The 22,443-nt window shown below is 50.2% G+C and overlaps 1 protein-coding gene across 1 annotated transcript in view; it reads right to left on the reverse strand.

Moving 5' to 3' along the window:
- LOC142484857 (membrane-spanning 4-domains subfamily A member 8-like) overlaps window positions 1-22,443 on the reverse strand; it is a gene marked incomplete at its 3' end in the record, with an annotated part of 76,013 nt that overhangs the window by 28,317 nt on the left and 25,253 nt on the right. The window contains exon 2 of the mRNA XM_075584089.1: window positions 8,674-8,836. Within this exon, the coding sequence (XP_075440204.1) occupies window positions 8,674-8,826 (153 nt within the window). The remainder of the gene's footprint in view (window positions 1-8,673; window positions 8,837-22,443) is intronic.

A 22,443-nucleotide genomic window follows, 5' to 3' on the forward strand; every position in this document is an offset into this window, starting at 1 on the left:
GAACACCTCAGGTTGTTACCTGGGGGACACCTCAGGTTGTTACTTGGGGGAACACCTCAGGTTGTTACTTGGGGGAACACCTCAGGTTGTTACTTGGGGGAACACCTCAGGTTGTTACTTGGGGGAACACCTCAGGTTGTTACTTGGGGGAACACCTCAGGTTGTTATTGGGGGAACACCTCAGGTTGTTATTGGGGGAACACCTCAGGTTGTTACTTGGGGGAACACCTCAGGTTGTTACTTGGGGGATACCTCAGGTTGTTATTGGGGGACACCTCAGGTTGTTATTGGGGAACACCTCAGGTTGTTACCTGGGGGACACCTCAAGTTGTTATTGGGGGAACACCTCAGGTTGTTACTTGGGGGAATACCTCAGGTTTTTATTGGGGGAACACCTCAGGTTGTTACTTGGGGAAACACCTCAGGTTGTTATTGGGGGAACACCTCAGGTTGTTACCTGGGGGAGACCTCAGGTTGTTATTGGGGGAACACCTCAGGTTGTTACTTGGGGGAACACCTCAGGTTTTTATTGGGGGAACACCTCAGGTTGTTACTTGGGGGAACACCTCAGGTTGTTATTGGGGGACACCTCAGGTTGCTACTGTGACGGTGCTGTCACGGTAGACCAGGTCTCTTAACATATTTATATTTAAGGGATCGGTCAATAGGCAAAACAAAGGCAGTGAAATAAAATGAGGGTTATTGGGATAAGACCTCGGAAACACACAGAAATACAAAATACAGAGAATATACACACTTACTTTGGGTCTGGGGGTAAAAACTAAGCTTTCCTAGGTGCAAGGTGCCTGCTTCAGCAAAGGCTGACCCCATGGGGTCTCTGTTCTCCAGAACCAGTACTTCGCCCTGCCCTGTCCACGTAGCACCCCGACACCTCTCAACATCCCGTCTCCTCCATCTATGGACACTATGCAAACTAGCTGGCACCTTAACCATATGCCTGGGCTGTCTGTATAGAGCCTTATGGTAAATGCAAAACACGATATAAAGTACACTTCATTACAGAATATACTTTGGGGGACCTTATACTTATTTCCCTTATAACTTGGGGATATTTGGGCTCGAAATCCAGGAGTCTGGGGGACACAGGGAAGCCCCGGTGTAATTCACCCTGCGTACCGGCAAATCATGCCTGCTCGCTGGGAAGAATGAAATGACTACCGGCAACTTTGGCCCCCCAACTCCTGCAACCAAAATAATTGTATTTCAACCCAAATATCCCCCCTAAAACTGACACACAAGAAATGTCACAGTTCTAGGGCTAAGGGAGCATGAAATAGGAAAAATACAGGGTCATCTTATTTTCCAGCATGTATTGTCCCTGGCTTATGGAGGAACCAGGGACCCCACGGGTTCAGGGGTAACCAGCAGGCTTAACCTTTGTTAGATAGCCTGATTACCCCCTCCCGTCACACCTCCCCCCCAAGACCAAGGCTCTGGGGCGGTCACCCCCGCAGGTGGCTCCACAGACCTGGAGATCCGGGAAGTTTTCTGGTCACTGGGGATGTCCTGTCGGGAGAGCCCATCTGCATTCCCGTGCTCACTACGTTTCTTGTGCTGGATACTGAAGTCATATTCCTGCAAGGCCAGGCTCCAGCGCAGAAGTTTGCCATTGTCCCCCGACACCCTCTGTAACCAGCTGAGGGGATTGTGATCAGTGATCACAGTAAAAGCTCTGCCATACAGGTAGGGCTGGAGTTTCTTTAGTGCCCATACGATGGCCAGGCACTCGTTCTCAATGGTGGCATAAGCCACCCCCAGAGGCAACAGCTTGCAGCTCAGGTAGACGATTGGGTGCTCTCCCCCATCCTCGTCTACCTGGCTGAGTACAGCACTGACACCATAGTCCGAGGCATCGGTCTGCACCACGAACCACTTGCTGTTATCAGGGGCTGCCAGGATGGGAGGACTAGCCAGGGACGCCTTCAGAGCCTGGAATGCCTCCTCACAAGCGGGAGACCAGGTAACCAGAACCGAGAGTTTCTTGTGGGTCAGGTCAGTCAGGGGTTTGGCCAGGGTGCTGTACTGGGGGGGACAAACTTCCTATAGTAGCCAGCGGTGTCTAAAAAGCCATAACCTGCTTCTTTATTCGGGGCACTGGCCACTCGAGAATTGCCCCTACCTTAGTCGGCTCCGGTAGCTTGAGATGCCCCCCGCCTACTCTATGCCTGAGGTACAGTACCTCTGCTATCCCGACTAGACATTTAGATGGTTTGAGTGTCAGCCCGGCTTTGCTATCCGTTTCAGCACCGCTGCTACATGCACTATGGGGGCTATGCACTAAGCTCTGAGCTTTCGCGCTGGCCTGGAAAAAATTAGCACGTCCGATAAAAAATGAAGCCGGCGGCGCGATTCACTAAGGCCCGCAGCCCATTTTTTATTGGACGTGCCCAAAACTGGCTTATCGTGCGTGCAATGTATTTCCCCCCTGCTATCGCACTTAAAGTACCCGTACGCTAGCTGATTGAAAAAAAAGCCGCTTGTAACATTTGCATGGAGATTTAGCATCTCCATTCAAGGCTGTTACAGGCGATCGTACAATAAATAAATACATTTTAATTAGAGTGTACATGAGCAGGGGGTCTCCCGAGCTGAACCGCATTGGTTTCAGGTCCGAGGACCCCCTACTTCAGGAGATACAGGCCCCGTTATGGGGTGCCGGTATCCCCTGCAGAATTTCAATGTCCCGGTCACGTGACGCGGACGCTTGAAAGTGCAGGGGATACTGGCACCCCATAACGGGGCCTGTAACTCCTGAAGTAGGGGGTCCTCGGACCTGAAACCAACGCGGGTCAGCTCCGGAGACCCCCTGCACATCTACACTATAATTAAAATGTACATTTAAAAAAGAATTAACAAACATCAATACACGACCCCCCTCCCCCCCTCCGCCCTAACACATACAGTACAATAATGTGCAAAATAACTATTATCCAGATATGGATAATAGATTATTTGCCCATTATTAAACACTGCATTAGCATACCTAAATAAAGTCAATAAAAACAGTATCCAGGTAATCCAATCAATACAAGCAATAGCAACATCAACAATGAATTAATTAAACCATTAACCAATGAAACCAATTAATTCCTAAACCAACTCAAAATGAATAGTAACACTAACTAATCAAACCAATTAATTACAACAACATTAATGAATGTAACATTAAAAGACAAAGAAATACATACAAACAATCTCTGAAAGAACCATAAAACGCATTAGCCAACATAATACAACATTAACTACAAACGAACACCAATCGCAAACATTTTATTACATTAAGCATGAAAAAAACAAACAATGACATCCACATAAGAAACTGACATTAAAAACACCAACAGCAATACCAAGCCAGAAATGCCCCCCAAATATTGTCATAATAATGTATTAATCTGTACCCTAAAGTGGTACAGATTAATATATTATCAGTCAATGTGCCTCCCCCAAAAAATCAAAAATCACATCCAATGAAAACACCTGTAAAAAGAGACATTTACAAAGATTCTATATAGTACTTACCATTAGAAGCGGTGGCCCTCCGACTCCCGGGGTAACAGGAAGCTCACGTACCTTGAAGGCCTCAAAAAGCATCCGATGCCATTCGCCATGAAGATCCGGCTCAGGTACCCAAATCTTCTTTTTTCTTTCTTTAATCACCTTCTTCTATCTTCATTTGTAACCATTTCTTCATCTTCTTTATCTTCTTTCTTCACCTGTCAATCCAAAATACCCCATGTTAAATCCCAGCCGATGCTGTCTCGTCGGCTTCTTGGGCTCAAATGAGGCGTCACGGCCTTAAATATGGCTTGTGACGTCACATTTAGCCTCAAAATGGTTAACAGCCACCTGATTGGCTGTTCAAACCATGTTCCGACTTTAATTTTTTTTTGTTGACATGATGTCACTTAAAGGGAATGATGCCAGCCAATCAGAATGGCTGTGCTTCATTTGCCTTTAAGATGACGTCACGAAGCCAGCGTCACATGGTATTTCAGCCAATCAGATTTTGGGAACCAATTCCACACTCTGATTGGCTGAAATACCATGTGACGCCGGCCATCTTGAATTTCGTGACGTCAACTTAAAGGCAAATGAAGCACAGCCATTCTGATTGGCTGGCATCATTCCCTTTAAAGCTGCAGTTCAGTCTTTTTTTTTTTTTTACATTTATTTTTTTACTTCAATAGTTTCATGTGGGCAATCTCTAATTAGCGGCCTAGGAGGTCGGGCAGAGCAGGGCTCACTGGGTCCTCCATCGGTGGGCTACAGATAGCTATCACCGATGCCACACTCTGGAAGTACTCCTTCAACATGTTTATGTGATATGTTCTATGTCTCCCTGTCTCCTGATCTAATTGTACAACATAGTTGCACTCGTTCATCCGCCGGAAAAATGTATACAGGCCAGCCCAGGCAGCCATGAGTTTGTTCTGCCGAGTGGGCTTCAGAACAAGCACTTGCTGCCCAGGGATGAACTCTCTATTACGGGCATTCTGATCATTTCAAGTCTTCTGCTTGGTCTGAGCATCCCTGAGGTTAGCCTGTGCTAACCCCATGAGTCGGTCTATCCGGTCTCCTGAGAGTTAGTATATACTGTAGCACAGAAGCATCAGTAGTAGTCTCCCCTTCCCACCCCTCATGGAACAGGTCAAGCGGTCCACTGACCCTGCGACCGTATAGAAGCTCAAATGGTGAAAACCCAGTAGATTCTTGCGGTACCTCATGGTAGGCAAACAGCAAGTGCTGCAGATGAATCTCCCAGTCTTTCCCTTCAGCCTCTATATAGGTTCGCAGCATCTGCTTCAGGGTGCCATTAAACCTCTCACATAATCCGTTTGTCTGGGGGTGGTAAGGGGCAGTGCGGAGGGTTGTCACCCCGCACACCTCCCAGAGACAGTGGCGCAATTCAGACATGAATTGCATCCCCTGATCGGTTAGAATTTCACTAGGGAAAACTACCCTATAGAAAATCCCTATCAGAGCCACTGCCACCTTCTTAGCTTCGATCGAGGACAGTGCCACAGCCCCAGGGTATCGGGTCGCAAAATCGACCATCGTGAGGAGGTAGTGCTTTCCGTCCAGCTAGGGACCATAAGGGGTCCCACTATGTCTACCGCTACCCTCTGGAAAGGTTCACCTATCACCGGTAGTGGTCTCAGGGGGACTCTCACACGGTCACCCGCCTTGCCTACCGCGCTGGCAGGCATCACATGAGCGACACAAAAATCTGCCACAGCCCGTGATGCCCCCGGCCAGTAGAAATGCTGCAATAGCCAGGCTCTGGTGCGGGTGACCTCCTGATGTCTCTCTAGTTGTATGGAGTGGGCTGCCTGCAACAACTGCTGCCTATACACCCCGGGTACCACTAACTGTCTCCTACCTTCCATACCCTATCTGGCGCGCCTTGAGCTTGCTCTCTGTACAAGAGCCCATGGTACCAGAGATACCAATCCGACCCACCCTCAGAGGCAGACTTGGATGTCTGAAGTCTCATGCCCTCTAAGCTGGGATCAGACCGCACTGCTTCTTGGAACCGTGTACCCAGCTCTGGCCACTCAGCCTCAGTCACTAAGTCAGGGGATAGGGAAACAGGGACAATGGTAGGGAGGTCAGGACACAGTACAGACTCTGTCTGGCTTACCTGGTCGGCCTCCGCAGGAATCAGTTCTCCCAACTGCAGGGGGACGGTGATCTCCTCAATTGGCAGGGGTACCAAAGGCTCCCCTGCCTGGGCAAGTGCCCAACTTTGGCTCCTTGTGACTGCGGCCACAGTAGCAACTTCACTGGAAAAAGAGCAGATTAGGTGTCCTAGGTCGTTACCGAGTAGCACCTCAGTATCCAACCCAGGCAAAACACCCACATCCCTCACGCCTCGGCCAGCACCCCAGTCAAGAAATACATGGGCAACCTGGATTGAACGGGGTCCCCCGTCTGGCATGGGGACCTGCATTCCTGGTCCAGGGAGCAGATCCTCTGGGCGAACCATATCAGGACGCACCAGGGTAACTGTAGCACCGGAGTCGATCAGGCCGGCTGCCTGGTGAGCTCCGATGGTCACTGGTCGCAAATGCTTCCTCCGGACATCATTGGCTTGCAGTCCGATGTCTGCAACTGGGGGCCCGTCTGTCTCTGCTGCTGTGCCGCCTGTAGGGACCGCCACCTGGGTCCGCTGCTGGACCTGTTGGATGGCTGCCTGCTGCTCCACAGTTGGTGCCAGTCCCACGGGGTTGAGTAGTTTTATCGCTGGAGGGCATTGCCCCGGAGGGGGATAACTGGAATGCCGCAGGTCGGGGCACTGAGGCTTCATGTGCCCGGTCTGGTTACAATGGTAGCACTGCGTCTCATGCGCAAAGCCTGTAGGCTTGGCTGCAGTCTCCCCAATGGGAGGCTTGGACCTCCAAGTTGGGAGAGCGTTAGAAGTGGCTGTGAGCTTACCTGCCCGAGTGGCAGGCGCTGCAGTCGGTGGTGCCACTCGCGTCCTATGCTGAGGTCGGGTGGTCACAAAATCTTGTAAGCGTATTTGTAGTCGGTAAGCAGGCAGGGGTCAGGGCTGGCGGCAGTGGTGCAAAGTCCAGGCAACAGGCAAAGGTCAGGGCAGGCGGAAGGCAGCGAGGTCGGGCTCACGGTCCGGGGTCAACAACAGTGATTCCAAATAGGTGAAAGGGTAATGTGTGACTGCAGACTGCCAGTATCCAAAATGGCCACATTGAGCAGAAACGGCAGGAGAGCCAAAAAACCTGGACCGTTGTGAAAACCCGGCACGGACCAGGCAGAATCCTTACAGTTACTTGGGGGACACCTCAGGTTGTTACTTAGGGGACACCTCAGATTGTTACTTGGGGGACACCTCAGCTTGTTACTTGGGGGACACCTCAGCTTGTGGGTGCTTTAGGGACAGGCCCCTCAGATAGGGACTTTGCCCCATTAGTTTATCATGTTAAGGACACAGCAGCGATGCCGCACAATACTTGCGGCCTGTGGTCTGGGACTAGACCACCACCGTAAGATATAGAGACGCTCCTCACGGTGGGACACTCCAGTCAGAGTCCACTCCACGCAGAGGCGGACGCCGTCGCGGATGACGACCACGTGAGACAGACTGATCTTCTCAACGGCTGACGGGACCCGGGGGCTGGAGCTCCCGGCAGGTATCCAACTCATCAATTGCACCAACAAATCACACACATTCTGTGGGTAGCGCTACCACACACTTTGGGGTGGGTTGTGGCTTCTGTGGACACCGGGTGTTTAGGTGCCCAGGGTACCTCAGTAATTTGGGTAGAAACTTCACCAGATTGTGGACAAGAAGGGACGGCCTTTCCGAGGTCCGTATAATATGTGTTATGGTGTTATCTATGTTCAGTAAACCTGTTATTATATACTCGTGTATGTGTTCATTGTATTGGGTCCTGTGACAATGTTATCCAGCGCTGCTAGGATCCCTCACATGCGGAGGCGCTGTGACCAGAGCAAATCAGGTACACCTCAGGAAACGCGCCACATGTAGTCACTCTAGACACGGGGGAAAGGCAGCTACACATATAACTCCTCCTATTAACCCATATAACTGCTCCCGATAACTCCCCCTATTACCCCATATACCCCCTCCCTATAACTCCTCCTATTACTCCATATAACCCCTCCCAATAACTCCTCCTATTACCCTATATAACCTCTCCCTATAACTCCTCCTATTACCCCATATAACCCCTCCCTATAACTCCTCCTATTACCCCATATAACCCCTCCCTATAACTCCTCCTATTACCCTATATAACCTCTCCCTATAACTCCTCCTATTACCCCATATAACCTCTCCCTATAACTCCTCCTATTACCCCCATATAACCCCTCCCTATAACTCCTCATTTACCCCATATAACCTCTCCCTATAACTCCTCCTATTACCCCGTATAACCCCTCTCTAAGCTCTTCCTATTACCCCATATAACCTCTCCCTATAGCTCTTCCTATTACCCCCATATAACCTCTCCCTATAGCTCTTCCTATTACCCCATATAAGTGCTCCATATAACTCCTCCTATTACCCCATATAAGCGCTCCCTATAACTCCTCCAATTACCCCATATAAGCGCTCCCTATAATTCCTCCTATTACCCCCATATAACCCCTCCCTATAAATCCTCCTATTACCCCATATAAGCGCTCCCTATAACTCCTCCTATTACCCCATATAAGCGCTCCCTATAACTCCTCCTATTACCCCATATAAGCGCTCCCTATTACGCTCCTTTTTCTCTCTCCTTGGGTTTTGTCCCTAATATTTTTCTCTGTTGGACTTTTATGTTCTCCTATCTATATCCTGATTAATGATTTTGTAATAAACATGAGAACTATGGAAAGTATAAAAAAAATCTCTTTATCTGCTTGTTAATGAAAAACGGATTGTTTTGCCAAATACCAACATCTGAAATACAATGATTGCCTCCTTCCTATTTCTTCTCGAGATCAGAGGACGGCCATCTTGGATTTGTGATGTAATGTAACTCATCATCTGGCTTCTGTTTCTCCTGCATCAGCACCAGCCTGTCCAATCCCTTCCCCCTCCGTGTACTGACTCTTCCTGTCCCTCCCCTACTATGTCTCCTGGTTTCCAGTTATTAATGTTCCCAATTCAGGGTCAAAACTCACCCCCAGAGCTTTCATTTGCCCCTTCTGTAACGCTTGGTAAAATGCAGATGTTTGTGCCGCAGTGGGAGTCGCCATCGGGTGGGGCGGCACGGCCATGTTCCCCTGTGGGTACAGGATGTAGGGACCGCTGACTGCATTCCCTGGGAAAGCCATTACAGGATCTCTGTGGAAAGGAGAGAACCAGGACTGACTTACAAGAACTTACTGGGGGGAGCGAGAGAACCAGTACCTGAACTTTCTGGGGGAAGGTGGGTAGGGGGGGGAGAGAACCAGTAAGTGAACTTACTTGGGGGGGGGGGAGGTGGGGAGAGGACAGGTAACAGAACTTACAGTGGGGGAAGAGAGAGAGAGAAAACCAGTACAGGGGGGAGGGGGGGAGAGAGAGGGAGCCAGTAACTGAATTTAATGGGGGGAAGAAAGAAAACCGACTGAGGGGGGGCGGGGGGGAGAGAGAGAAAACAAGTTACAGAACTTACTGGGGGGAGAAAGAGGACCGGTTACAGAAATTACTGGGGGGAGAGAGAGGACCAGTTACAGAAATTACTGGGGGGAGAGAGGACCAGTTACATAACTTACTGGGGAGAGAGAGAGGACCAGTTACAAAAATTACTGGGGGGAGAGAGGACCAGTTACAGAAATTACTGGGGGGAGAGAGGACCAGTTACAGAGATTACTGGGGGGAGAGAGGACCAGTTACAGAAATTACTGGGGGGAGAGAGAGGAGCAGTTACAGAAATTACTGGGGGGAGAGAGAGGAGCTGTTACATAACTTACTGGGGAGAGAGAGAGGAGCAGTTACAGAAATTACTGGGGGGAGAGAGAGGAGCAGTTACAGAAATTACTGGGGGGAGAGAGAGGAGCAGTTACATAACTTACTGGGGAGAGAGAGAGGAGCAGTTACAGAAATTACTGGGGGGAGAGAGGACCAGTTACAGAAATTACTGGGGGGAGAGAGGACCAGTTACAGAACTTACTGGGGGGGGGGGGGGGCGGGGAGAGAGAGGACCAGTTACAGAACTTACTGGGGGGGGGGGGGGGAGAGAGAGGAGCAGTTACAGAAATTACTGAGGGGAGAGAGAGGACCAGTTACAGAAATTACTGGGGGGAGAGAGGGCCAGTTACAGAAATTACTGGGGGGGAGAGAGAGGAGCAGTTACAGAAATTAATGGGGGGGGGAGAGAACCAGTTAAAGAAATTACTGGGGGGAGAGAGGACCAGTTACAGAAATTACTGGGGGGAGAGAGGACCAGTTACATAAATTACTGGGGGGAGAGAGGACCAGTTACAGAAATTACTGGGGGGAGAGAGAGGAGCAGTTACAGAAATTACTGGGGAGAGAGAGAGGAGCAGTTACAGAAATTACTGGGGAGAGAGAGAGGAGCAGTTACAGAAATTACTGGGGGGAGAGAGAGGAGCAGTTACAGAGATTACTGGGGAGAGAGAAAGGAGCAGTTACAGAGATTACTGGGGGGAGAGAGAGGAGCAGTTACAGAAATTACTGGGGAGAGAGAGGAGCAGTTACAGAAATTACTGGGGGGAGAGAGGAGCAGTTACAGAACTTACTGGGGGGAGGGAGGAGCAGTTACAGAACTTACTGGGGGGAGAGAGAGGACCAGTTACAGAAATTACTGGGGGGGAGAGAGAGGACCAGTTACAGAAATTACTGGGGGGGAGAGGGGAGCAGTTACAGAGATTACTGGGGGGAGAGAGAGAACCAGTTACAGAAATTACTGGGGGGGGGGGAGAGAGGACCAGTTACAGAACTTACTGGGGGGGAGAGAGGACCAGTTACAGAAATTACTGGGGGGGGGAGAGGACCAGTTACAGAACTTACTGGGGTGGAGAGAGGACCAGTTACAGAAATTACTGGGGGGAGAGAGGACCAGTTACAGAAATTACTGGGGGGAGAGAGGACCAGTTACAGAAATTACTGGGGGGAGAGAGGACCAGTTACAGAAATTACTGGGGGGAGAGAGGACCAGTTACAGAAATTACTGGGGGGAGAGAGGACCAGTTACAGAAATTACTGGGGGGAGAGAGGACCAGTTACAGAAATTACTGGGGGGAGAGAGGACCAGTTACAGAAATTACTGGGGGGAGAGAGGACCAGTTACAGAGCACATTGACTGATAATATATTAATCTGTACCTCTTTAGTGTACAGATTAATACATTATTATTACAATATTTGGGGGTCATTTCTGGCTTGCTATTGCTGTTGATTTTTTTTATGTCAGTTTCTTATGTGGATGTAATTGTTTTTTTTTTTCATGCTTAATGTAATAAAATGGTTTAATTAATTCATTGTTGATGTTGTTACTGCTTGTATTCATTGGATTAGCTGGCTACTGTTTTTATTGACTTTATTTAGGTATACTAATACTATACTAATGGATAATAGTTATTTTGCACATTTTTGTACTGTATGTGTTAGGGGGGTGTATTTAGTTAGAAATAATGTTTAGTATTTTTGTTGGCACAACATTGGTACCGCAGGCCTGCGGGTACCCCAGGACTCCCGCGGGGACCCTGGACGGCCGCTGGGTCAGCTGGGGACACCCGCCGGCCTGTTGTATTGGTTTTGCGCCTGCAAAAAGGTAAACAAATAATTTTTTCTAAGTCCAGCTTTTTTATCACCTGCCTTTAGCTGGTGAGCTTTATTCAGCGCAACTTTCACGTACGGTCAGTTTGTGTTGCTTAGTGAATCCCGCAGAAGGGCAGGATTCAGCGCAAACAGCTGATCGTACGAGCAAAGTTGTACTTTGAAAAAATTCGAACTTTTTTGGGGTGCGGGCAGAGAGAGAAAAACAGCCTGTTACAGAACTTCATAACACTTTCCTGTTCTAAAAATCAAAGAAAAATGGTTTGATAAGGAATGCAACACCCTTAGAAAAAGCCTGCGAACAATATCAAACCAAAAACACAGAGACCCAAACAATACAGAACTACGAATGAGGTACCACCAACACCTAAAGCACTACAGGCACACCCTAAGGAAGAAAAAACAAAACCACATTGCCAAAAAACTAGAAAGAATTGAAGAAGCATTAGATGAAAATACTTTCTGGCAAACCTGGAAACATCTGGATACAAAGCAGAATAACAGACACCTGGCCATTCAGAATGGCCACATCTGGAAAAACTACTTCGAGGACCTTTACCAAGAAATCCCAGAAGAAAACCTGACGCAAGAACAAAAACAAATCCTCACCAAACAAACATCACTGGAGAATATTATAAAAGATAACCAAAACCCCCTGGACATACCAATCACAATCCAGGAAATAAAAGAAAAAATACAACTAATAAAAACCAAGAAAGCCAGCGGACCAGATGGCATTCTACAAGAGATGCTGAAGTATAGCAATCCATCTATACAAGAAGCAACACTGAAAATGTTCAACCTGGTCCTCACTACTGGCTACTTCCCTGAACTGTGGAACGAGGGACTGATAACCCCTATCCACAAGAAAGGAGACAGGATGGACCCATCCAATAACAGAGGAATCTGTGTCAGCAGCACCCTGGGGAAACTGTTCAACAGCATCTTGAACAGCAGAATCCTCACCTTCCTGACAGAGCAGAGTACTGAGTAAGAGCCAGACAGGCTTCCTGCCAAACCACCGCACCACGGATCACATCTATACCCTACACAGCCTGATCAATAAACACGTCAACAACACCAACAAGGGCAAAATCTTTGCTTGCTTTGTGGACTTCAAAAAAGCCTTCGACTCCATCTGGCATCCAGGCCTATTGCTGAAAATACTAGAGAGCGGAATAGGGGGGAGAACATACGACACGATCAAAAGTATGTACTCTGAAAACAAATGCTGCGTGAAAGTTAATAACAAAAGGACAGACCTCTTCCATCAAGGCCGTGGAGTTAGACAGGGCTGCAGCCTGAGTCCCACACTTTTTAACATCTACATCAATGAGCTCGCAGCAGCCCTAGAATCCTCCTCAGCACCTGGGCTCAACTTGGCTGGAACTGAGATTAAGTCTCTACTATACGCAGACGACCTGCTCCTGCTGTCTCCAACAGAACAAGGCCTCCAACAGAAACTGGCAATACTAGAAAAATTCAGCCAGACCTGGGCACTCTCTGTGAACCTAGAAAAAAACAGAATAATGGTATTCCAAAAAAAATCAAAAAAACATCCAACCATATCTCAATTCACACTGGACGACAATGCACTGGAACAGACAACGAGCTACACATACCTTGGTCTGACAATCAGCTCATCAGGGAAATTCAACCTGGCCATAAATACTGCACCGACACACTTTATTCGAGTAAATACCCGGTATGTACCTGGCAGATACCTGGAATGCGCCGCTCCTCACCTCTGACAAGCCCCGTTGCATTTGCCTTCCCAGCCTGGGTTCATGCCTGGCTGATGGTCGGCTGATCTGTTAAATGATAATGATTAGGATTTAATAGGCTGCAATGCTTCGCGTGTCTACCAGATGGCATAAATTCATGAATTGTAATGCAGTATATATATATATACTGTGCAGTATTGCAGCCAGCGGGAATAAAATGCTTCAATCCCTGCTTGGAAAATAACTCAATGTACTCGGGCAGAAAACAGTCACAAACCTCAATACACCCGGGTATACCCGAATTCGTGGGACTAGCCAAGCTCGAATAAAGTGTGTCGCCAGTGTACACTGAAAGAGAAGGCCCGCAGAGCATTTTATGCAATAAGGAAACAGATGTACCACCTCAAACCACCAATAAGAATCTGGGAGAAAATATTCAACAGCATCATCACACCCATCCTTCTGTACGGCAGCGAGGTGTGGGGCCCTGTAACATACCCAGACTCCACAAAATGGGATACCAGCCCAACAGAAATACTGCATCTGGAATTCTGCAAATACCTTCTCCAAGTACACAGGAGTACATCAAACAATGCATGCCGGGCTGAGCTGGGCCGCTTTCCTCTACTGCTCACGGTACAGAAGAGAGCACTGACATTCTGGGCTCACCTAAACACCAGCCATCCACAGTCTTACTGCTACAGAGCAATGCAAAATCAGGACCTCCCCACTAAACCCTGTGCCATCAAACAACTTGTCCTCTCACTCCAAGGACAAAACCCCACACAGATTAACAACCTGCCGAAAAAAGAAATCAACTCAATCGCCAACGAAATGAAGAAGCAGTATGTGACAAGATGGGAAAATGATATCCAACACTCAAAGAAGCTGGAGACCTACCACAGCCTACAGAGAGAATACACTCTGGCACCCTCCCTACTGAAGGTAAAAGACCCAAAACAGAGACAGACCCTGAGCCAGTACAGAATAAGTGCCCACAGCCTAGAAATAGAAACAGGCATGCACAGACCGAACTTGAAGCCCCGGGAGATGAGACTGTGCCAAAGATGCGAGCTAGGTGAGGTGTGTGAGAGACACAGGCAGACACAGACAGAACTGGAAGCCCCGGGAGGTGAGACTGTGCCAGCGATGTGAGCTAGGAGAGGTAGAAGATGAAACTCACTTCCTGTTACGTTGCACACAATACTCTGACGTGAGGAGTGCCCACCTAGAGAAACTCACTGCTGTTATCCAGAACTTTAATAATACAGAAGAGAACCAAAAAATAGCGATCCTCCTGGGAGAAGATGAGACCCGCGCAGAACTAGCTGCACAGTATATCAGCACCTGTCACAAGCTGAGAGATGTACATTAACCCTATCCCTAGTATTCGTGTAATTATTGTCCCCCACCCCCTATTATTCACGCTTTGGCAATACTGAAATGTTCTTTCGTCATGCCAATAAAGCTGATTTGATTTGATTTGAAATGAGAGAGAGAGAGAGAGAGAGAGAGAGAGAGAGAGAGAGAGAGAGAGAGAGAGAGAGAGAGAGAGAGAGAGAGAGAGAGAGAGAGAGAGAGAGAGAGAGAGAGAGAGAGAGAGAGAGAGAGAGAGAGAGAGAGAGAGAGAGAGAGAGAGAGAGAGAGAGAGAGAGAGAGAGAGAGAGAGAGAGAGAGAACGAACTTTTTTGGGGTGCGGGCAGAGAGAGAAAAACAGCCTGTTACAGAACTTCATAACACTTTCCTGTTCTAAGGTTCAATATTAGCGTTCCCCCTTATCAGTGTGGGTGAGGGTGTACGTGGCTTGATTGATTAGAGTTGCCAGTTATTAGGGCTGTAAAAGGAAGGAGGTTGGTTTGTGCTATTTCTCTAATGAGAGAAGACGGGGTCATTAATCTATAAACACAACCTATGAACACACATCATGCAATGTGTGTACAGATAACAATGTAATGTACAGTATGGTGAGGGAAGGAGGGAGGGAAAGCTTGGGCAGACATTGGGCGGAACGGGGAAGGAAGGAGGGAAGCCAACATCACCAGGGGGAGAGTATTGGGGTCTATGGGAAGCGGAAAGATGGAGCTCGGGATGCCAGTAACGCCATGCTATTAATGTTCATATTCTAGGGCACCAATTTCTTCAAAATGCAGGTCTCCTCTGGGAAAGAGACACACAGTGCAGGTCTCCTCTGGGACAGAGATACACAGTGCAGGTCTCCTCTGGGACAGAGATACACAGTGCAGGTCTCCTCTGGGACAGAGATACACAGTGCAGGTCTCCTTTGGGACAGAGATACACAGTGCAGGTCTCCTCTGGGACAGAGATAAACAGTGCAGGTCTCTCGGACAGAGGTACACAGTGCAGGTCTCCTCTGGGACAGAGATACACAGTGCAGATCTCCTCTGGGACAGAGATACACAGCGCAGGTCTCCTCTGGGACAGAGATACACAGTGCAGGTCTCCTCTGGGACAGAGATAAACAGTGCAGGTCTCTCGGACAGAGGTACACAGTGCAGGTCTCCTCTGGGACAGAGATACACAGTGCAGATCTCCTCTGGGACAGAGATACACAGTGCAGGTCTCCTCTTGGACAGAGATACACAGTGCAGGTCTCTCGGACAGGGGTACACAGTGCAGGTCTCCTCTGGGACAGAGATACACAGTGCAGATCTACTCTGGGACAGAGATACACAGTGCAGATCTCCTCTGGGACAGAGATACACAGTGCAGGTCTCCTCTGGGACAGAGATACACAGTGCAGGTCTCCTCTGGGACAGAGATACACAGTGCAGATCTCCTCTGGGACAGAGATACACAGTGCAGGTCTACTCTGGGACAGAGACACACAGTGCAGGTCTCCTCTGGGACAGAGATACACAGTGCTGGTCTCCTCTGGGACAGAGATACAAAGTGCAGGTCTCCTCTGGGACAGAGATACACAGTGCAGGTCTCCTCTGGGACAGAGATACAAAGTGCAGGTCTCCTCTGGGACAGAGATACACAGTGCAGGTCTCCTCTGGGACAGAGACACACAGTGCAGGTCTCCTCTGGGACAGAGACACACAGTGCAGGTCTCCTCTGGGACATAGATACACAGTGCAGGTCTCCTCTGGGACAGAGACACACAGTGCAGGTCTCCTCTGGGACAGAGATACAAAGTGCAGGTCTCCTCTGGGACAGAGATACACAGTGCAGGTCTCCTCTGGGGCAGAGATACGCAGTGCAGGTCTCCTCTGGGACAGAGACACACAGTGCAGGTCTCCTCTAGGGACAGAGATACGCAGTGCAGGTCTCCTCTGGGATAGATATACACAGTGCAGGTCTCCTCTGGGACAGAGATACAAAGTGCAGGTCTCCTCTGGGACAGAGATACAAAGTGCAGGTCTCCTCTAAGACAGAGATACAGTACACAGTGCAGGTCTCCTCTAGGACAGAGATACACAGTGCAGGTCTCCTCTAGGACAGAGACACACAGTGCAGGTCTCCTCTGGGACAGATACACAGTGCAGATCTCCTCTGGGACAGAGATACTGTACACAGTGCAGGTCTCCTCTGGGACCGGGATACACAGTGCAGGTCTCCTCTGGGACAGAGATACACAGTGCAGGTCTCCTCTGGGACAGAGATACACAGTGCAGGTCTCCTCTGGGACAGAGATACACAGTGCAGGTCTCCTCTGGGACAGAGATACACAGTGCAGGTCTCCTTTGGGACAGAGACACACAGTGCAGGTCTCCTCTGGGACAGAGATACACAGTGCAGGTCTCCTCTGGGACAGAGATACACAGTGCAGGTCTCTCGGACAGAGGTACACAATGCAGGTCTCCTCTGGGACAGAGATACACAGTGCAGATCTCCTCTGGGACAGAGATACACAGTGCAGGTCTCCTCTTGGACAGAGATACACAGTGCAGGTCTCTCGAACAGAGGTACACAGTGCAGGTCTCCTCTGGGACAGAGATACACAGTGCAGATCTCCTCTGGGACAGAGATACACAGTGCAGGTCTCCTCTGGGACAGAGATACACAGTGCAGGTCTCCTCTGGGACAGAGATACACAGTGCAGGTCTCCTCTTGGACAGAGATACACAGTGCAGGTCTCTCGAACAGAGGTACACAGTGCAGGTCTCCTCTGGGACAGAGATACACAGTGCAGATCTCCTCTGGGACAGAGATAAACAGTGCAGGTCTCCTCTGGGACAGAGATACACAGTGCAGGTCTCCTCTGGGACAGAGATACACAGTGCAGATCTCCTCTGGGACAGAGATACACAGTGCATGTCTCCTCTGGGACAGAGATACACAGTGCAGGTCTCCTCTGGGACAGAGATACAAAGTGCAGGTCTCCTCTGGGACAGAGATACACAGTGCAGGTCTCCTCTGGGACAGAGATACAAAGTGCAGGTCTCCTCTGGGAAAGAGATACACAGTGCAGGTGTCCTCTGGGACAGAGACACACAGTGCAGGTCTCCTCTGGGACAGAGACACACAGTGCAGGTCTACTCTGGGACATAGATACACAGTGCAGGTCTCTCGGACAGAGGTACACAGTGCAGGTCTCCTCTGGGACAGAGATACACAGTGCAGATCTCCTCTGGGACAGAGATACACAGCGCAGGTCTCCTCTGGGACAGAGATACACAGTGCAGGTCTCCTCTGGGACAGAGATAAACAGTGCAGGTCTCTCGGACAGAGGTACACAGTGCAGGTCTCCTCTGGGACAGAGATACACAGTGCAGATCTCCTCTGGGACAGAGATACACAGTGCAGGTCTCCTCTTGGACAGAGATACACAGTGCAGGTCTCTCGGACAGGGGTACACAGTGCAGGTCTCCTCTGGGACAGAGATACACAGTGCAGATCTACTCTGGGACAGAGATACACAGTGCAGATCTCCTCTGGGACAGAGATACACAGTGCAGGTCTCCTCTGGGACAGAGATACACAGTGCAGGTCTCCTCTGGGACAGAGATACACAGTGCAGATCTCCTCTGGGACAGAGATACACAGTGCAGGTCTCCTCTGGGACAGAGACACACAGTGCAGGTCTCCTCTGGGACAGAGATACACAGTGCAGATCTACTCTGGGACAGAGATACACAGTGCAGATCTCCTCTGGGACAGAGATACACAGTGCAGGTCTCCTCTGGGACAGAGATACACAGTGCAGATCTCCTCTGGGACAGAGATACACAGTGCAGGTCTCCTCTGGGACAGAGATACACAGTGCAGGTCTCCTCTGGGACAGAGATACACAGTGCAGATCTCCTCTGGGACAGAGATACACAGTGCAGGTCTACTCTGGGACAGAGACACACAGTGCAGGTCTCCTCTGGGACAGAGATACACAGTGCTGGTCTCCTCTGGGACAGAGATACAAAGTGCAGGTCTCCTCTGGGACAGAGATACACAGTGCAGGTCTCCTCTGGGACAGAGACACACAGTGCAGGTCTCCTCTGGGACAGAGACACACAGTGCAGGTCTCCTCTGGGACAGAGATACACAGTGCAGGTCTCCTCTGGGACAGAGATACAAAGTGCAGGTCTCCTCTGGGACAGAGATACACAGTGCAGGTCTCCTCTGGGACAGAGACACACAGTGCAGGTCTCCTCTGGGACAGAGACACACAGTGCAGGTCTCCTCTGGGACATAGATACACAGTGCAGGTCTCCTCTGGGACAGAGACACACAGTGCAGGTCTCCTCTGGGACAGAGATACAAAGTGCAGGTCTCCTCTGGGACAGAGATACACAGTGCAGGTCTCCTCTGGGGCAGAGATACGCAGTGCAGGTCTCCTCTGGGACAGAGACACACAGTGCAGGTCTCCTCTAGGGACAGAGATACGCAGTGCAGGTCTCCTCTGGGATAGATATACACAGTGCAGGTCTCCTCTGGGACAGAGATACAAAGTGCAGGTCTCCTCTGGGACAGAGATACAAAGTGCAGGTCTCCTCTAAGACAGAGATACAGTACACAGTGCAGGTCTCCTCTAGGACAGAGATACACAGTGCAGGTCTCCTCTAGGACAGAGACACACAGTGCAGGTCTCCTCTGGGACAGATACACAGTGCAGATCTCCTCTGGGACAGAGATACTGTACACAGTGCAGGTCTCCTCTGGGACCGGGATACACAGTGCAGGTCTCCTCTGGGACAGAGATACACAGTGCAGGTCTCCTCTGGGACAGAGATACACAGTGCAGGTCTCCTCTGGGACAGAGATACACAGTGCAGGTCTCCTCTGGGACAGAGATACACAGTGCAGGTCTCCTTTGGGACAGAGACACACAGTGCAGGTCTCCTCTGGGACAGAGATACACAGTGCAGGTCTCCTCTGGGACAGAGATACACAGTGCAGGTCTCTCGGACAGAGGTACACAATGCAGGTCTCCTCTGGGACAGAGATACACAGTGCAGATCTCCTCTGGGACAGAGATACACAGTGCAGGTCTCCTCTTGGACAGAGATACACAGTGCAGGTCTCTCGAACAGAGGTACACAGTGCAGGTCTCCTCTGGGACAGAGATACACAGTGCAGATCTCCTCTGGGACAGAGATACACAGTGCAGGTCTCCTCTGGGACAGAGATACACAGTGCAGGTCTCCTCTGGGACAGAGATACACAGTGCAGGTCTCCTCTTGGACAGAGATACACAGTGCAGGTCTCTCGAACAGAGGTACACAGTGCAGGTCTCCTCTGGGACAGAGATACACAGTGCAGATCTCCTCTGGGACAGAGATAAACAGTGCAGGTCTCCTCTGGGACAGAGATACACAGTGCAGGTCTCCTCTGGGACAGAGATACACAGTGCAGATCTCCTCTGGGACAGAGATACCCAGTGCAGGTCTCCTCTGGGACAGAGATACACAGTGCAGGTCTCCTCTGGGACAGAGACACACAGTGCAGGTCTCCTCTGGGATAGAGATTCAGAGTGCAGGTCTCCTCTCAGACAGAGATACACAGGGCAGGTCTCCTCTGGGACAGAGATACAGAGTGCAGGTCTCCTCTGGGACAGAGATACACAGTGCAGGTCTCCTCTGGGACAGAGATACAGAGTGCAGGTCTCCTCTGGGACAGAGATACACAGTGCAGGTCTCCTCTGGGACAGAGATACACAGTGCAGGTCTCTTCTGGGACAGAGATACACAGTGCATGTCTCCTCTGGGACAGAGATACACAGTGCAGGTCTCCTCTGGGACAGAGATACAAAGTGCAGGTCTCCTCTGGGACAGAGATACACAGTGCAGGTCTCCTCTGGGACAGAGATACAAAGTGCAGGTCTCCTCTGGGAAAGAGATACACAGTGCAGGTCTCCTCTGGGACAGAGACACACAGTGCAGGTCTCCTCTGGGACAGAGACACACAGTGCAGGTCTACTCTGGGACATAGATACACAGTGCAGGTCTCTCGGACAGAGGTACACAGTGCAGGTCTCCTCTGGGACAGAGATACACAGTGCAGATCTCCTCTGGGACAGAGATACACAGCGCAGGTCTCCTCTGGGACAGAGATACACAGTGCAGGTCTCCTCTGGGACAGAGATAAACAGTGCAGGTCTCTCGGACAGAGGTACACAGTGCAGGTCTCCTCTGGGACAGAGATACACAGTGCAGATCTCCTCTGGGACAGAGATACACAGTGCAGGTCTCCTCTTGGACAGAGATACACAGTGCAGGTCTCTCGGACAGGGGTACACAGTGCAGGTCTCCTCTGGGACAGAGATACACAGTGCAGATCTACTCTGGGACAGAGATACACAGTGCAGATCTCCTCTGGGACAGAGATACACAGTGCAGGTCTCCTCTGGGACAGAGATACACAGTGCAGGTCTCCTCTGGGACAGAGATACACAGTGCAGATCTCCTCTGGGACAGAGATACACAGTGCAGGTCTCCTCTGGGACAGAGACACACAGTGCAGGTCTCCTCTGGGACAGAGATACACAGTGCAGGTCTCCTCTGGGACAGAGATACAAAGTGCAGGTCTCCTCTGGGACAGAGATACACAGTGCAGGTCTCCTCTGGGACAGAGATACACAGTGCAGGTCTCCTCTGGGACAGAGACACACAGTGCAGGTCTCCTCTGGGACATAGATACACAGTGCAGGTCTCCTCTGGGACAGAGACACACAGTGCAGGTCTCCTCTGGGACAGAGATACAAAGTGCAGGTCTCCTCTGGGACAGAGATACACAGTGCAGGTCTCCTCTGGGACAGGGACACACAGTGCCGGTCTCCTCTGGGACAGATACACAGTGCAGGTCTCCTCTGGGACAGAGATACACAGTGCAGGTCTCCTCTGGGGCAGAGATACGCAGTGCAGGTCTCCTCTGGGACAGAGACACACAGTGCAGGTCTCCTCTAGGGACAGAGATACGCAGTGCAGGTCTCCTCTGGGATAGAGATACACAGTGCAGGTCTCCTCTGGGACAGAGATACAAAGTGCAGGTCTCCTCTGGGACAGAGATACAAAGTGCAGGTCTCCTCTAGGACAGAGATACACAGTGCAGGTCTCCTCTAGGACAGAGATACACAGTGCAGGTCTCCTCTAGGACAGAGACACACAGTGCAGGTCTCCTCTGGGACAGATACACAGTGCAGGTCTCCTCTGGGACAGAGATACTGTACACAGTGCAGGTCTCCTCTGGGACCGGGATACACAGTGCAGGTCTCCTCTGGGACAGAGATACACAGTGCAGGTCTCCTCTGGGACAGAGATACACAGTGCAGGTCTCCTCTGGGACAGAGATACACAGTGCAGGTCTCCTCTGGGACAGAGATACACAGTGCAGGTCTCCTCTGGGACAGAGACACACAGTGCAGGTCTCCTCTGGGACAGAGATACACAGTGCAGGTCTCCTCTGGGACAGAGATACACAGTGCAGGTCTCCTCTGGGACAGAGATACACAGTGCAGGTCTCCTCTTGGACAGAGATACACAGTGCAGGTCTCTCGAACAGAGGTACACAGTGCAGGTCTCCTCTGGGACAGAGATACACAGTGCAGATCTCCTCTGGGACAGAGATACACAGTGCAGGTCTCCACTGGGACAGAGATACACAGTGCAGGTCTCCTCTGGGACAGAGATACACAGTGCAGATCTCCTCTGGGACAGAGATACCCAGTGCAGGTCTCCTCTGGGACAGAGATACACAGTGCAGGTCTCCTCTGGGACAGAGACACACAGTGCAGGTCTCCTCTGGGATAGAGATTCAGAGTGCAGGTCTCCTCTCAGACAGAGATACACAGGGCAGGTCTCCTCTGGGACAGAGATACACAGTGCAGGTCTCCTCTGGGACAGAGATACACAGTGCAGGTCTCCTCTGGGACAGAGATACAGAGTGCAGGTCTCCTCTGGGACAGAGATACACAGTGCAGGTCTCCTCTGGGACAGAGATACACAGTGCATGTCTCTTCTGGGACAGAGATACACAGTGCATGTCTCCT

Source organism: Ascaphus truei, unplaced genomic scaffold (assembly GCF_040206685.1).
Source record: "Ascaphus truei isolate aAscTru1 unplaced genomic scaffold, aAscTru1.hap1 HAP1_SCAFFOLD_444, whole genome shotgun sequence".
NCBI classification, from domain to species: domain Eukaryota; kingdom Metazoa; phylum Chordata; class Amphibia; order Anura; family Ascaphidae; genus Ascaphus; species Ascaphus truei.